The sequence below is a fragment of the Hippocampus zosterae genome, chromosome 2 (assembly GCF_025434085.1).
Source record: "Hippocampus zosterae strain Florida chromosome 2, ASM2543408v3, whole genome shotgun sequence".
NCBI classification, from domain to species: Eukaryota; Metazoa; Chordata; class Actinopteri; order Syngnathiformes; family Syngnathidae; genus Hippocampus; species Hippocampus zosterae.
In genome coordinates, this window is record NC_067452.1 from 19,820,585 (window position 1) to 19,837,213 (window position 16,629).

The following is a 16,629-nucleotide window of genomic DNA, read 5'->3' on the forward strand; positions in this document are numbered from 1 at the left end:
TATTGTAAATTTGTAGGTCTGGAAAAGTAGAGAAAATGGAAATCATTGTGTGGAAAAGTGTTTATGTTAAGTGGCAGGCGGCCCGGTGGTCCAGTGGTTAGCGCGTAGACCACACAGTACAGAGGTCGTGGATTCGATTCCGGCTCCGGCCTTCCTGTGTGGAGTTCATATTGGCCCCGTACCTGTGTGGGTTTTCTCCGGGCACTCCAGTTTCTTCACACATTCCAAAAACATGCATGGCAGGCTGATTGAACACTCTAAATTGTCCCTGGGCATGAGTGGGAGCGCAGATAGTTGTTTGTCTCTGTGTGCCCTGTGATTGGCTGTCAACCGGTTCAGGCTGTCCCCTACTGCCCAAAAACGGCTGGGATTGGCTCCAGCACAAAAGTTTGGACGATAAAACAGTTCGGAAAATGGATGAATGGATGTTATGTCGCTTTTTTTTTTATATCAGAGATATATCAGAAACCAATATCAGAGATTGGTTTTTAAAAAAATATTTAAACAGGAGGTGCTGCTACCAAACCTTCCTATATCTTATTTTGGAAGCTCCAGAGCGCCCACCCGAACAATCACACAGAACTTTCATATTTATAATACTCTTATTTATACACACACACATTATATAAATAAGTAAAGTTGACTATTCAAAATAATGACAAGTAAATTAACATCCACTAGCACCACGTGACCTTCAGCCGTTGACGATCACCTCCACCACTTTAATTGACTGTTCTGCTCAGCAATTGATGTCCAGAACTCCAACTGTATGGCAAGTTCCTTCTCTCAGTGACTTTGGTGCATGGCCGAATGTGTTTGACAGTGGTGCTCTGAACAACTTTTGCCTGTTTTGCGCAATCGACGTCATTCCCCCTACAGCAGTAAATTAACCCCCTCTGCTCTTTGTTTTTTCATGTTTTTTGCCAGCACCAGTCAAGAAAACGGTGTAATCCCTGCCACTCTCCTCACCCATAAGCAACACTATACGCATAATTGTAGCCGTAATCACAAGCAAAAACCTTAATTTTTGACCAAGTTATGGAAGCAGGCACTGCTCGAGTCGCTCCGAATCTTGAGCGTCCCGCCTCTGACTAAGTCAGCACTCTGAGTCACAAACCGGAAGCGCCAAGAGTGACTCTTTGTGATTTCTGCCAAGACGCCCTTGGCCTCGGATGTAGACACTTTGTGGCAAGTTGTAGGCAGCAACTACTGATGGCAGCTGCAGTCAGCGCTTAAAATATTTCCTACAAAATCTATACTCCCAGTATTAGATACTCCTGCACAATTTAACACAATCAAAATGTATTCTACTCATTGATTCAGATTCAGAAAACTTGATTTATCTCCGAGGGGCAATTAGAATTGTGCGAGAGTGGCTTATTATTGAGACAGTCAGAGCAAAGGACAGGATTGTGATGCCTAAATTAGCAAAATAATGCACCCAGAAAATGATAAATGTCCTTGAATATGATGGAGTGCAGTTCTACTCTACTGCAGCAATAAACATAAACTTCAATTGACTTGTGGTCCAAATAATCTATAAAACGCCCAGAACCATTTTTTTAATGGTACTACATGACTTCGACCTACTGGAGTGGGACAATATGTCCTGCCACAACATAAATTTTAAATTAACTCACTTCATTTTATTGATATTGTTTCTGTTCATAATGCACTGATCGTAAATTTGACATTTCAGAAATGAAAAAAATCTTTGCAGCAAGCCAAAATATTTATGTTGTGCTGTGTGTGCGTATGTTTTTTACTCAATGTATGTCGTAGCACAGAGGGACTGTCCTCCAAGACAGGTTTCTCCTATAGGAGACCTAATAAAAAGTCAAATCAAATCAAATGTATACCTATGTTATGTCCCGAAGGTTCAGTCAAATGCAGCTTTTTACGATTCAGGGTTTTAGACATCTGTTCCTTGCGGATGTTAAAGAAACTGGGTTGTTAATCTCTGCAACAACCTCAGCCAAGGCCATACACTCTTAAACATGACAATTTGATCTTCTTGTTGCAGTTCCATCTGCAGAGCTGCTTAATCGATGACCTACTTGGCCCTAGTGCAGTAGCAGCAAAAATATATATATATATATATAGGTTCACTTGGAACCTCAGCAAAATTTCATAAAAGAAAACAACTACCAAAAAGCAATCAAAACAGAACTTCGTACCCTTGTGCTTTCACAATGTAGTAATGGCAGCAAACACAGACAAGACAATTGCCCGTTGGTGGTCATCCTTACTACCTTATCCAGTTCCAGCTAATCCCATTCAGTCGCACTCCTCTTCCTCGTCTTGTTAAAGCCATCCAACCCTACAGCTCCCCATTTCCATCCTGCTGCACTAAATCCTGCAGGGGATTTAACTGCCAGCGGATGGAGGAGAGTCATGCCATTTACTGCGTCTAATAGTCACAGTATCTCCTCAAAACAACACAGTACTTTCACACTCAATGAGAACCTATCAATATTTTGAGATGAGTGGCTTCTATCATACTGTTGGCATCACCACGATGACATGTTTGTTGCAGCAGGCTGTATTTTTGGTACACTAGGCCATCAGGGTAGACTTTCCTGATTGAATCAACCATTTAAAACCGCCAGTTTTACATTGCACTTATACAAACCATCAATATTATGCACCCCCCCCCTACACACACACTTCCACAATGTCACATAATGTACAATATATGAAGCAGTTCATGATTACTATTTCTCTCATACCATGACAAAAAAATTAACATGGCCAATCGAGTGGTGAGAATCTGAAAACTTAAGCCCGACACACACACACACGCGCGCGTCACATTTTGGCTCCCAGTATTCACATGCAGTGTAATCTTGGCGTGCTGTAGATCTCTCTGTTGAAGCAGTCTCTGGAGTTGCAGCTGTCCCAGTCGCAGTCGGCCCTCCAGCAGCTGCAATCTCAGTTCAGCCAGGAGAGGGAGCTGCTCGGCCAGCAACTCAAAGGTACGCCACTCTCATGACATCACAGTGTCATATTAAGTTCTAATATCACCATTCACCACTAGATGACAGACATGTCCGAGTTGTACTCATAGGAAGTACGTGGTCCTACGTGGGCCTGCCCCAGCAGCACTGATGAAAAATCGTGGCCCTCGTCAACATTCAAATTGCCCATCATAGTTCTGCCTTGGTTCTTGCCATTTCGCTGCATTTCTCCATAATCGTCCGTTTTATTTGTTTTTAAGATATCCTTTATTTGTCCCACACTGGGGAAATTTACAGCCTACGGCAGCAAGAATGTGGGTAGAAAGAAGAAAAAACAAACAAAAACCGTTCAATTAAGTGCAATATAAATACAAAATGGATAAATCGCAGTGCTATTTACAATTGTTTTTCACATCATTTAATTGTTATTATTTTTATTCAGCAGTCGGTATCTCTCCTTGCAGCGCGGGTGTAACAGTCTCTGGCTGAAGGAGCTACCAAGTGCTGTCAGGGCGGGCTGGAGGGTGTGGGAGGGACTGGCCATCATAGCTTTTAGCTTAGTTAGCTTCCTTCTGTTGCCAACCTCCTCCAGACTGTCAAGCGAGCAGCCCAGGACAGAACTGGCCCTCCTGACCAGTCGCTCCAGTCTCTTTCTGTCCCGGGCCGAGATGCTGCCTGACCGGAACCAGGAGGCAGACTGGGTTGTTGAGAGCTGGTCGAAAGAGGAGGCGGAGGAGTAGAAGTCCTCAGTGAGAGTGGTTGCAGTTGGGGGAAGGGACAGACGCCTGGTCAAAACGGTTGAAATAACGGTTCAGTCCTTGTCCTTCTCAGTCAATGTCTTTGGGCTGTCATGGCCTGAGATGGTTTTCAGGCCCCCCCCCAGACACCAGTGACATTGCTGGCCTGTAACTGGTCCTCCAATTTCATCCTGTATGTCTTCTTCCCCTCTCTGATCTTTCTTTTCAGCCGAATCTGCACGGCCTTCAGCTCCTGTTCAGCTCTCTGTTTCTCGACATAAAAGCTCTCTTCTTCTCCTTCAGAAGGGCCTTTATGTTGGGATTAATCTATGGTTTGTTGTTGGAAAAACACCGCACAGTTCTGGTGGGTACGGTGTTCTCCTCACAGAAGTCCAGGTTAATGTGTAATATAAAGAAAATATCGCAGGTGTAATTGTATTAATGTATATGCATATTTGTAGACATACGGTGCCTTTAATAAAGTTCTCTTGCAGGGGTTCTGGTGCTTCCGATCTGCTGATGCCATGCATGTCCTGATTAGTGTATGAATGTGTGATTGTTTACCGCCATGTTTATGTTTCCTAGAGATGCAGAGAGAACATCAGAGGAGGGAACATCGACTACAAGAGGCTCACTGTTGCGCACTAAGCACGATGGAGGAGGCTCGGCAGCACCAGATCCGGGTACAATACACATGCACACTACAAAAGGGGCAAAGAGCATGTCTGAGGTTAAAAGTAGTGTAGTTGTTTTTAATCATCGCAGTCATTTAAACTTTGTGAAATGGCAAACCTTAGGATAAATAGCTTGACAACAAGGAGTTGTCAAACTATTGGCCCCCTCGCATCTTTTTAAAGCATGAGGATCCTTGATGCAATGATCAGTACTGTATTTGGTTTAGTTGATTTAGCCATAAAAGTGTGGAAATATGCATCTGATATCTGCTGGAATCCACTCAAAATGGCCACTTCAAACCAAAATGTGAGAATTCTTCTTTAATTTTGAGCATGGGTCCTTTGGACATTTTCATGAGTCTGATTAAGATTGACACACCACCCAATTCTGTGCCAGTCGGTGAAACAAATGTCAGGGGCTTTCCATGTGGTGCACCTGAGTTTTGGTGGCATTGTATTTGGAATCCCAACATGCATATTTGTTTGCATCTGTATACACACAGTTGCAAAAAAATCAGCGGTACATTTTTGGACAAATTTTTGTTCCCCAAATCAGAATCATCTTCATCTTTCAGATGAAAAGTGATTCATTCATCAGCAGAATAAAAATAAACAAAGCGTCTGGATAAAGGTGTGGATATAAGAATTGCTTTTGACCAAACTGAAACATACAAGCGCTGAAGCACAACATTATCTCAAGTCATTTCCTCCGCGGAGGAAATTATAGTGTTGAGCAGTTGCTTTTGCCAAGGCTGAACCAAGTTGATCAATTTATCCTACAAAAATCTAATTATTTGTGGAAAGCGAGAGAATCAATTACGAGCCTATGAGGAAATGACCAAACCCTGCAGAGAATGGACAGACTAAGTCAAGCGTTTTCCCGTTTTAATTTTCCTCATTTCTCTGCTAAATGGTTCCAAAAAATTGAAGGTGCTCATTGTTGGCATCATGACTAACGTGCTACGATAACACAATCCTGGCAGAAACATTTCATGCACAATGAATAATAATGAGATATTCATTGCCCCGTTGAAAAAAATGATTTTGAGTGGACTAAAAATGATTATTTTGGTTCCTGAGGGCTGCGATAGATGGCAATGGATGTTGTAAAAAAATCGTTACCGTGATGCGCTGCCATTATTTTCCATTTTGTTGCGATAAAACAGGAATTTCTGTATTGCTGGACAAATAAGGGCTTATTTTATCTTAGTCTAGCATCGCCGACTATATTCTTGATCATCTTGTGTATAAGGGTTCTGATGTCATTGGGATGATTTTCAGTTGCTTTCCAATTTCTTCCTCCTCTCGCTCCCTGTCAATGCCAGGCCCTGGAGGAGCGTCTGAAGCAGGAGCAGAGGGAGGAGGTTCATGCTCTGAAGGAGGCCCACAGGAGGACCTTGGACATCCTCAGACAGCAGTCAGACCAAGAGCTGCAGACGCTGCGATTTGAACTGGAAGACGAGGGCAAAGCCAAACTGGGTAATTGCTACATGTTAACACAGTTTGCGATTTCCCGTCTGCAATGGGTGGACATGGATGGTGATTCCATATGAAATCTGATCCATGCGGCAACATGTTCAGAAGCTCAGTGTTTCCGATGTTCCCTTCTCGATCACGAGCTGGATCCTGCCAGTGTGGATTGTTGAGTGGAATGTATTTCTATATTGTGGAAAATTGCAGTGACTAGCAATCATTTTTATGGGTTTTCACAGTGTGCTGTATAAATATGCAGCTGGATCCGGAACATACTGTATCCCCTGCTGTGGGTTCACTGTATTTGTCAAATGTCATCAACGTGTGACATTGCGCTTCCCTGTTTCAAAACTTTAGATCTTTCTGGTGGCTTCTGATTGCAGTGATTCACTTATTGTTTTAAAAGGCGACTAAGGTTTTGTCTTGATGATCACTCTTTGTGGCAGCGTCACTCCGTGCTGAGCTCAACCACCTCCACGCGACCGCCATCGAGCATCTAAAGCAGATCCACCTGAAAGAAAATTCGACTGCCAAACGGGAACTGGAGAAGGCCATGGAGCATAGCCGGCAGCAAGTAACTTGAAACTCGTTTTTGCTTATTTTTAGGTAGTTTGCAACTTCTGGGAAGTTCAACACGATTTTCCCACCCTCCGTGTTCTGCAGGAGCAAGAGCTGCTGGTTCGTATCTCAGACTTGCAGGCGGATGTGTGTTCTCGAAACAACCGCATCACAGATCTGGACCATGAGATCCATTCTTTGAACGAGACCATTGACACCTTGACTCGTGAGCTAGAGTTGAAAGGCAAAGAGTTGCTTCGGGTCCGCAGTGAAGCTAATCATCAGATAAGGTAGCGCATGCTAACTCCTCCAAAAGGCTTCTTTTATCATCTATGAACTGAACAAGTACATAAGATTACTTTGAAGGCCAAAATCAAATTTTTTGACGACATCTGCTTGGGGTTTTTTTTTTGGGTGAGGCTGGAACATATTAAGCGCGTTTCCATTCATTTCAATGGGGGTAGTTGTTTTGGTTTGTGAAGAATGGTAACTGATTGAAATTAAATTATATCTCAAGGCTCCACAGTATTTGTATATCTCTGTATTAGTATCGAAGTGCTTTCCTGGCTGGACCCTGAGTCTGCCAATAAAGCTGATTGATTGATTGATTGAGCTGTTAGCAGTGTGAGAATCTGTTTTGATGGAGTTCACTTAAATGTTACATGTGTTTTGCGTTTTGCAGGGCTCATGAGCAAGACTTTGCAAAGAGGCAAGAGAGGGAACTGGGAGAGCTCAGTGTGGTCCATCACAGAGAGACTCATATCATGTTGGCAGACTTCAACAAAGCTCAGGAGGTTCTCAAAGACAAGATTACTGCATTGCAAATAATGTAAGAACCAGAAAGAACACCCCTGCGCGTTTCCCCCTTCCTCCCAACATGCTTGTCTCTTGTTTTGTCTCTTTCCTCATTGGTTAAATGTCTCCTTATCCAGTTTGGAGGGGACAGAAGAGAAGTTGAGGAACCGAGAGAGCCGACCTGAAGATCTGCATCTTATCGCAGAGCTCCGTGAGATGGTCACAGAGAGAGAGGCTTTGGTCAAAAAGCTGGTGGTGAGTCAGTTGAATTCTGTTGTCTTAATTTTTGTTTTGTGCAAAACACTTTGTTTCTGGTGTTATATATACTGTATAAAGATATATGTTTTAAACAGGATGATAAAAAGTTTTATCAGTTGGAGCTGGTCAACAGAGAGACGAGCTTCAGCAAGGTGTTCAACTCCAGTGCCAATGTTGGGGTCATCAACCCTCTTATCAAGGTCAGTGGGTGTGTTGGACATCATCAGTCTGTGCTCGATGACAAAGTGAGAGATTGTCTGTTGTGCAGTGTATCTGAATGTTTGCGCATGTTTTTGCAGATTTTGCATGCGTTACAAAACTAATGCGTTGTGATTGTAACCTTGACTGTACAAAGCACCATATTTGGTAGCATGAGTCAATTGATCCCATATGTCTTAGGCCCACAGACAAGTAGCAAAGAAATCAATGTGTTGCGTGGTCAGTCACAACTGCAATATCATTATAATTAAATGCTAGCCGGCATGCTTCATTGGAATGCCACCTCCATACAAAATTGCTGTCTTGCTTACCATGCAGTATCCCCCCGCACCCCGACACGCCTTTCTATGTTTGTGTGTAGCCGAAACCAGGCAGCCAATCAGATCAACGCTTTGCCAGCTTTCCTAGCCAGTCAGCTCTCCGATTCGTCAGCCCTCCCGCCGTGAGTCGTGCGAGCGAGGAAGCGGAGGGTCGGGAAGTGGAGGAGGTAGGACCGGGCCCATTTGCGCCTCCCCACTCCCCCCTCCAACGCGCCCTCCCCCGGCTTAAGAAACCTGCGCCCATCCTCCGTCCTCTCCCTCACATCCCTCAGCATCCGCCACCTTTTCCTCCTCATCCCCTGCCAAATCATGCGCTTGCCCATTCTCCTCATCCTCAGGAGCCACAGCATCAGGCAAGTTGTACGAGGTGAGAACTCATGTGACTTGCTGCCTTGCGATGATGCGGCGGCCGTGTTTTGGTGCCCCGCTCCTGGTCACTAGCCACCTTCCATTTTTGTTTTCTTTACAACCACCCCTTTCATCCATCACTTTGTTACCGTCATCCCCAACCCTTAAACGAGGCCCCTTATGCGGACTTACCTCATTCTTGTCACGTAATTCTTCATTGGGAGGAATCAGAGTTGAAATGAGACAAAAAGGAACTCGCCCTTCTAACAATGGATTTGAAGAGAAATTGTGATCATTTGAGAAAAATCATGACGTGATAGCAACCATTTTTGGAGTCATTATGCTTTTACTTTCTAATTCTGTCCGTCAGATGACCATTAGAGCTTTGGAGGAACAGGCTTCAAATCCCACTCTCATTTTAGTTGCTAAGAAAAGGAGGCCAAGCTTACAAATCAGTTCCAGTAGAAATTCAAATAGAAAGCAACAATAGTGCACAGGCTGCAAATGTCAGACTCTAGATAACATCTGTAATATGTTTCTCTCAGACTGGACCTATGAGCATCCATTATGGAAACTGTGAAGGACAAACTAAAATCGGACTCATCAGGACAAAAATAAATCTGAGTAATATTCACCTACAAAAAACATATAAGCATAAACAATGTTAAATCTGCTAAACTACACTATTTTGCATCAGTAGGTTATCCAGCTTTGCTCATAGATTTACACACCCTGGCAATATTTGTGAAACACTGACGATCATGGAGAAAATGTTTCTTTTATTTCGGATTCGGGGGTCAAGTGAAGCCATATGGTATGTAATTTTGCGTGCCGTTTTAAAACTGCAATGACAACTGAGATGCCCCAAATGGTCCTGATCAGACGTTTAGCAACCCTTGAATGTTTGTTCTACGCACACAGGTTTAAATGGCATATATGCTTCCATGACTTTTTGATTGTAATTTGGCTTTATATATAAAGAGGGTGGCCCGGTGGGCCAGTGGTTGGTGCGTCGACCTCACGGTGCAAAGGTACCGGGTTCAATTCCAGCTCCGGCCTCCCTGTTTGGAGTTTGCATGTTCTCCCCGGGCCTGCGTAGGTTTTCTCTGGGTTTTCCGGTTTCCTCCCACATTCCAAAAACATGCATGGCAGGCTGATTGAACACTCAAAATTGTCCCTAGGTGTGAATGTGAGCGTGGATGATTGTTCGTCTCTGTGTGCCCTGCGATATGCTGGCAACCGGTTCAGGGTGACTCCCGCCTACTGCCCGAAGACGGCTGGGATAGGCTCCAGCACCCCTGAGACCCTTGTGAGGATAAATGGATCGGAAAATGGAGTGATCGATGTGTATAAAGAGTCAAAACCATTTTTGAACTCTTGAGAAAGCTCTGCACATTTCTCTCAGGACCCTACCGAAAATAAATGTTCCTCAAAATTACAAAGTGCACACACACGCACACAGAGTTACAAATTTTGCCAGGGTACATCCACTCAAGAGCACAATTGCACGTGTGGACCTATGTGTCTGTTTATAAATGTGCTTTGGTGGTGTGTCTTTTTGGCATGTTTGTGTTGTTGGTGATCCTGGAGGTAGACTTCCACACTGTGTGAGTGTGTGTGTGTGTTTTCATAAAAGAATGCAGTCACATATCAGCTTGGTGTATGCTGTGCATGTAACGCAGTGCTCCGATACGACAACTGCGACCAATCTGAAGATGTGCGCGCATGTCTATGTTTGGCAATATTTATCAAAGCGACACTGTGTCACCCCTCCCAGTCATTTTAATGGATGTTTTTATTCCCTCCTGTAGCCTTCATGAGGCAAATGCAGCGGCGTCAGACCACAAAGCAATGGAGACAGGGAAAAGCAAAGATTACACAAGCAAAAAAAGAGGCGCTGTATGCTCACCACTTCTCTTTCTGATGGCCAAATGCAATTCTGTTAAACGGGGACGCAATGGGACATGACTAAATTTGGACAACGATCAATTGAAGATTTTGCCAGAGTAGCAGAACTGTAATGTAACTTCCAGTCAGGCCTCACAAAAGTTCACGGGACCGGATAAGCTCAACAAGAATATTTCTCCTCATTCTGTTATTAGAGACTGGTTAATATCCATTCGGATCAGAAAATACGATCTGTTGGACGCGGCGAAATCTGAGGTGATAAACGGGAATCTTTTCAGTGCCACTCTGCCCAATTTTAGTTTGCTGTCTCATTGCATTGACTGCACATTGAGTGCAACCTCTGAGCTCACTGTGAGGCACCTCAGCAGTCTGGGGAGGGGAAGTCATTGACAAAGTGGCATTTTTTAAACATTTTATATTTTTTACAATTATAATATTTATAGTGTACCAAACAACTGTTTTTCTATGGTCTGCCAAAGGGCCAGAGACATCTTGAGAAGAAGTTCTATAGCTGATAATGTGGATTGCTGTTGACCTTTTCTGAAGTGTTTCAGGCTTTAATCGATCAGGTTCCACAGAAGGCACGTTGAACTTGTTTACTATGTGTCTCATGTCTGCACTCCAGGCCATAGAGCATGCGAAAACAGAAACACTCTTATAATGCTGCTGTTGCTCACTTGAAATGTCTCTTTTTTTCTTGGTGTACTATCCACTTAAAAAAAAAAAAAACAACACTTGAAGGTTTCCACTGTTCTTGTGCGTCTTTTTGTGTGCAAGTCCATGACGTCCATAACAGTATCCTGCACAGTTTCCAACTGCATGATCATCATGTACCCGGGCGATTCGTTTTATTGTTATTACGGGAAGAGAAGTGAGTCATCTAGAAAGGAGGAAAAGAAAATGATTCCATTTAGAATTGGCATCGTTCCATGTGCAAAAGATCACACAGTGACTTATGATCTGAGTGATGTGAATTTTGAGTGCAATCTGGTGGTGAACTTTCAGATTGCAGGAAGATGATTCCCCATCACTGCCACACTCCCTCTCAATATCATCAGATCACGTTTTATGTTCAACTTGTTTTGCCTGCACCAGCAACGATCACCTCATCTCCTGTTTTCTTCCACACTCAGTTACTCATTGTACCTTGAAGGGCACAATGGCTTTAAACGTGAATCTGTCTGTAACTTTTTGTTCCTATAAAGGGCGCCTGAGAGTCCAATAATTAGCCATATCCATTCTGGAGTGTGGTCATTTTGGTTGCACCTTGAGGGACAGAAATGGACATTCACCGTCACCCTTTTTCTGACCCTGTACAGCTTCAGTCTGGCACACTTTTGGGGTTTCCCCTTTCTGTAGCAAAGTAGCAACAAGCCCGAGAGAGATCTGAAAGGTTTCCTCATAAGCTTAAAAAAATGGATATGAGAATGTATCTGTTGTGATGGTCCTGGTGTCATTTTGGACATTGAACCACTCATTCTGAGCATGTTACTGAGCATTGTCATGCTTATCAAAAACATTATTTTAGTCTGAACTTTCGGTGCAATCGAGAACAACACAACGAATACAGAAGATTGTATTGTGTCCTACACCCCAACGCTGAACCACAATTGTTTGGTTCCACTTTGCACACTGTGATGACAGCAACTGAGCTGTGACGACATTTCTCATTTTGTTCCTGAGGGATGACTACTTTGCATCGAATTGCTCTGAATTTTTTATTTTCCTTTTCCGCCTGGATGGAAATTTAACCATTTGTCTTCTGAGCATTGTTGACTTTGTTCAGACCAAGAAGCACATGAAACATTTTGTACATACATGTAATCTTCTGTTGTGGTCAAATGTTTTCAGATCTTCACAAATGTCCCAACCTCGAAACATACACTGACTGTACGAGTTAGGAAAGATCAAGTTTCACTGTTACACTTCGGATTTTGTCTTTGGTTTTCAAAATATTTACTTACCCCGATTTTTTTTTCTGCGCTAGTTGACATCCATCGCCTTCCGGTTGAAGGCACTGTCATTGTGATATAACGTTTCTTCCAACAAGCTAACTCGGTAACACTTTAAGCGAACATTCTTTCACTTGCCTTTGAATATATACAGTACGCTGTATTTACCTGTGGAAGCATTCGACGCTGGGTCCCGTGAAAGTCTTCTGAAAATGGAACAGCTGAGGTGCGACTCAAGGAAAATGATCGAACACTGCCACTGGTTGGCCGCCCCTGAACCATTAAGAGCGACTCCTTTGGATAATTGGCGTCTTTTATTTGTGTGGTGTTATACAAAGTGCGGTCCAAGGCTTGCTTCCATTCACTTTCAACTCCTTGTTGTCAAACTGCAAAAATGTGGTGATTATGGTCATTGTCACGACTCAACCCGACATTGGTCCTGAGACATCTGCCCAAGTTTGCATTTTGAGCTGAGTTGAAAGTGGATCGTCCATGTGACTTATATGTTTGTTTGTCTCGATGTAAATGTACTACGATTATAACAATGTTTATATTTATATCATTTCTGTTGTATGTTATCAAACAGTAAAACAATGATTGTGACCTTTGGAGTCTTGTTTGGTAAGTTAGATCATTTTGAGGCAAGGAAGAAAATGACCCAAACACAATTGTGCTGATGTGGTTTCTTTGCTAGTCTTAAGATCAACAGTCAGAACAATTCGGCGAACGTAACAAACACCAATGTACTGTACGTTTCTGCCCTGGTAAGCTCTATTGCTTTGCTTGTCATTTCATGTGACTTGAAAGTCACTAGCCTGTTGCTACATAAGCAAAATGGTGTGCCGCCAACAGTGTAAAACAACTTCAAGGTAAGTCAACCGTAGTCATGAAATGATGAACCGTTTTTGCTTTAGACAAATTTATAAACCAGAATTGCCATGCATCCATCCATCCATTTTCCACCGCTTATCCGGGGTCGGGTCGCGGGGGCAGCAGCTTTAGGAGGGAAGCCCAGACTTACCTCTCCCCAGCCACTTGTTCGAGCTCTTCCTGGCGGATCCCGAGGCCTTCCCATGCCAGCTGGGTGACATAGTCTCTCCAGCGTGTCCTGGGTCGTCCTCGGGGTCTCCTGCCAGTGGGACATGCCTGGAACACGTCACCAGGGAGGCGTCCAGGAGTCATCCGAATTAAATGCCCGAGCCACCTCATCTGGCTCCTCTCGATGTGGAGGAGAAGCGGCTCTACTCTGAGCCCCTCCCGGATGAGAGCTTCTCACCTTATCTCTAAGGGAGAGCCCGGACACCCTGCGGAGAAAACTCATTTCGGCCGCTTGTATCCGGGATCTCGTTCTTTCGGTCACGACCCATAGCTCGTGACCATAGATGAGGGTTGGGACGTAGATCGACTGGTAAATTGAGAGCTTCGCCCTTTCGCTCAGCTCCTTCTTTACCACGACAGACCGATACAACGTCCGCATCACAGCAGACGCTGCGCCGATCCGCCTGTCGATCTCTCGCTCCCTCCTGCCCTCACTCGTGAACAAGACCCCAAGACACTTAAACTCCTCCACTTGGGTCAAGATCTCCTCCTCGACCCGGAGAGGGCACTCCACCCTTTTCCGACTGAGGACCATGGTTTCAGATTTGGAGGTGCTGATCCTCATCCCAACCGCTTCACACTTGGCTGCGAAAGGCTCCAGTGAGAGTTGGAGAGTCCTGCTTGAAGGAGTCAACGGTACCACATCATCTGCAAAAAGCAGAGATGCAATACTGAGGCCCCCAGACAGACCCCCTCAACGCTACGGCTGCGCCTAGAAATTCTGTCCATAAAGGTGATGAACAGAATCGGCGACAAAGAGCAGCCTTGGCGGAGTCCAACCCTCACTGGAAACGATTCCGACTTATTGCCGGCAATGCGAACCTAACTCTGACATTGGCAGTATAGGGACCGAACAGCCCGTATCAGGGGGTTCGGTACCCCATACTCCCGAAGCAGCCCCCACAGAACACCCCGAGGGACACGCCTTCTCCAAGTCCACAAAACACATGTAGACTGGTTGGGCAAGTTCCCACGTCCCCTCGAGGACCCTGCTAAGGGTGTAGAGCTGGTCCACAGTTCCATGGCCAGGACGAAAACCACACTGCTCCTCCTCAATCTGAGGCTCGACATCCCGATGGACCCTCCTCTCCAGCACCCCTGAATAGATCTTACCAGGGAGGCTGAGGAGTGTGATTCCCTCTGTAGTTGGAACACACCCTCCGGTCCCCCTTTTTAAAAAGAGGGACCACCACCCCGGTCTGCCAATCCAGAGGCACTCTCCCCGATGACCACGCAATGCTGCAGAGGCGTGTCAACCAGGACAGCCCCACAGCATCCAGAGCCTTGAGGAACTCTAGGCGGATCTCATCCACTCCTGGGGCCTTGCCACTGAGGAGCTTTTTAACCACATCGGTGACTTCAACCACAGAGATAGGGGAGCCCACCTCAGGATCCTCAGACTCTGCTTCCTCCGAGGAAGACGTGTTGGTGGAGTTGAGGAGGTCTTTGAAGTACTTTGCCCACCGGTTCACAACGTCCCGAGTCGAAGTCAGCAGCGCCCCATCCTCACTGTACACAGTGTTAGTGGTGCACTGCTTCCCCCTCCTGAGACGTCGGATGGTGGACCAGAATTTCCTCGAACCCGTCCGGAAGTCCGCTTCCATGGCCTCACCGAACTCTTCCCACGCCTGGGTTTTTGCCTCGGCGACCACCGAAGCTGCGTTCCACATAGCCAGTCGATACCCATCAGCTGCCTCTGGGGTCCCACAGGCCATAAAGGCCCGATAGGACTCCTTCTTCAGCTTGACGGCATCCCTTACTGCTGGTGTGCACCAGTGAGTACGGGGGTTGCCGCCACGACAGGCACCAACCACCTTACGGCCACAACTCAGATTGGCCGCCTCAACAATAGAGGCACGGAACATGGCCCACTCGGGCTCAATGTCCCCCGCCTCCCCCGGAACATAGGAAAAGCTCTGTCGAAGGTGGAAGTTGAAACTCCTTCTGACAGGGGATTCCGCCAGACGCTCCCAACAAACCCTCACGATACATTTGGGTCTGCCCAGACGGACCGGCATCTTCCCCCACCATTAGAGCCTACTCGCCACCAGGTGATGATCAGTTGACAGCTACGCCCCTCACTTCACCCGAGGTTCCAAAACATGCGGCCGCAAATCCGATGATACAACCACAAAGTCAATCATTGAACTGCGGCCGAGGGTGTCCTGGTGCCAGGTGCACATTTGGACACCCTTATGTTTGAACAAGGTGTTCATTATGGACAGTCCGTGACGAGCACAGAAGTCCAATAACAAAACACCAATCGAGTTCAGATAGGGGGGGGGGGCGTTCCTCCCAATCACGCCCTTCCAGGTCTCGCTGTCATTGCCCACGTGAGCATTGAAGTCCCCCAGCGGAACAAGGGAGTCCCCAGCAGGAGTACTCTCCAGCACACCCTCCAAGGACTCCAAAAAGGGTGGGTACGCTGAGCTGCTGTTTGGTGCATATGCACAAACAACAGTCAGGACCCGTCCCCCCACCTGAAGGCGGAGGGAGGCAACCCTCTCGTCTACCTGTGTGAACCCCAATGTACAGGCACTGAGCTGGGGGGCGATGAGTATGCCCACACCTGCTCTGCGCCTCTCACCGTGAGCAACTCCAGAGTGGAAGAGAGTCCAACCTCTCTCGAGAGAACTGGTACCAGAACCCAGGCTATGTGTGGAGGCAAGTCCGACTATATACAGTCGGAACTTCTCTGCCTCGCACACCAGCTCGGGCTCCTTCCCTGCCAGAGAGGTGACATTCCATGACCCTCGAGCTAGCTTCTGCAGCCGAGGATCAGACCGCCTTTGCCTGCTGCCCAGCTCACATTGCACCCGACCCCTTTGGCCCCTCCCATGGGTGGTGAGCCCATGAGAAGGGGGACCCACGTTGCCTCTTCGGGCTAAGCCCGGCCGGGGCCCATGGGTGTAGGCCCGGCCACCTGGTTATCGCCAACGAGCCCCACCTCCAGGCCTGGCTCCATAGGGGGGCCCCGGTGACCTGCGTCCGGGCAAGGGAAACTGAGATCCATTAATTTTACACGTCATAAGGGGTCTTTGAGCCGTGCTTCGTCTGGTCCCTCACCTAGAACCTGTTTGGCATGGGTGACCCTGCCAGGGGCATAATGCCCCAGACAACTTAGCTCCTAGGATTATTGGGACACACAAACCCCTCCACCACGGTAAGGTGGCAGCTCACGGAGGGGAATTGCAATGCATTTAGGGAATTATTGTTATGCAAATCATGTCCGCCTCCCAGCGGAGAGGTTTGATTCCGGGCTCCAGCCTTCTTGGTGTGGAGTTTGCATGTTTTCCACATGCCTGCGTGGTTTTTCTCCGGGTACTGCGGTT

The 16,629-nt window shown here is 46.1% G+C and overlaps 1 protein-coding gene across 5 annotated transcripts in view; it reads left to right on the top strand.

Annotated features, from left to right (window-relative positions):
• Positions 1 to 12,948, top strand: part of LOC127595418 (protein FAM184A-like) — a 33,088-nt gene extending 20,140 nt beyond the window's left edge. For 2 of the 5 annotated variants that reach the window (XM_052056885.1, XM_052056888.1), the window contains 9 exons: positions 2,861 to 2,975; positions 4,280 to 4,377; positions 5,694 to 5,847; positions 6,288 to 6,415; positions 6,505 to 6,689; positions 7,082 to 7,228; positions 7,332 to 7,449; positions 7,548 to 7,652; positions 8,033 to 12,802. In XM_052056885.1, the coding sequence (XP_051912845.1) occupies positions 2,861 to 2,975; positions 4,280 to 4,377; positions 5,694 to 5,847; positions 6,288 to 6,415; positions 6,505 to 6,689; positions 7,082 to 7,228; positions 7,332 to 7,449; positions 7,548 to 7,652; positions 8,033 to 8,362 (1,380 nt within the window). In that variant the 3' untranslated portion in view covers positions 8,363 to 12,802. Of the gene's footprint in view, positions 1 to 2,860; positions 2,976 to 4,279; positions 4,378 to 5,693; positions 5,848 to 6,287; positions 6,416 to 6,504; positions 6,690 to 7,081; positions 7,229 to 7,331; positions 7,450 to 7,547; positions 7,653 to 8,032; positions 12,803 to 12,893 lie in introns of those variants that run through there. The other 3 variants (XM_052056886.1, XM_052056890.1, XM_052056889.1) reach the window with 3 other exon arrangements.
• Positions 12,949 to 16,629: the final 3,681 nt, after the last annotated feature.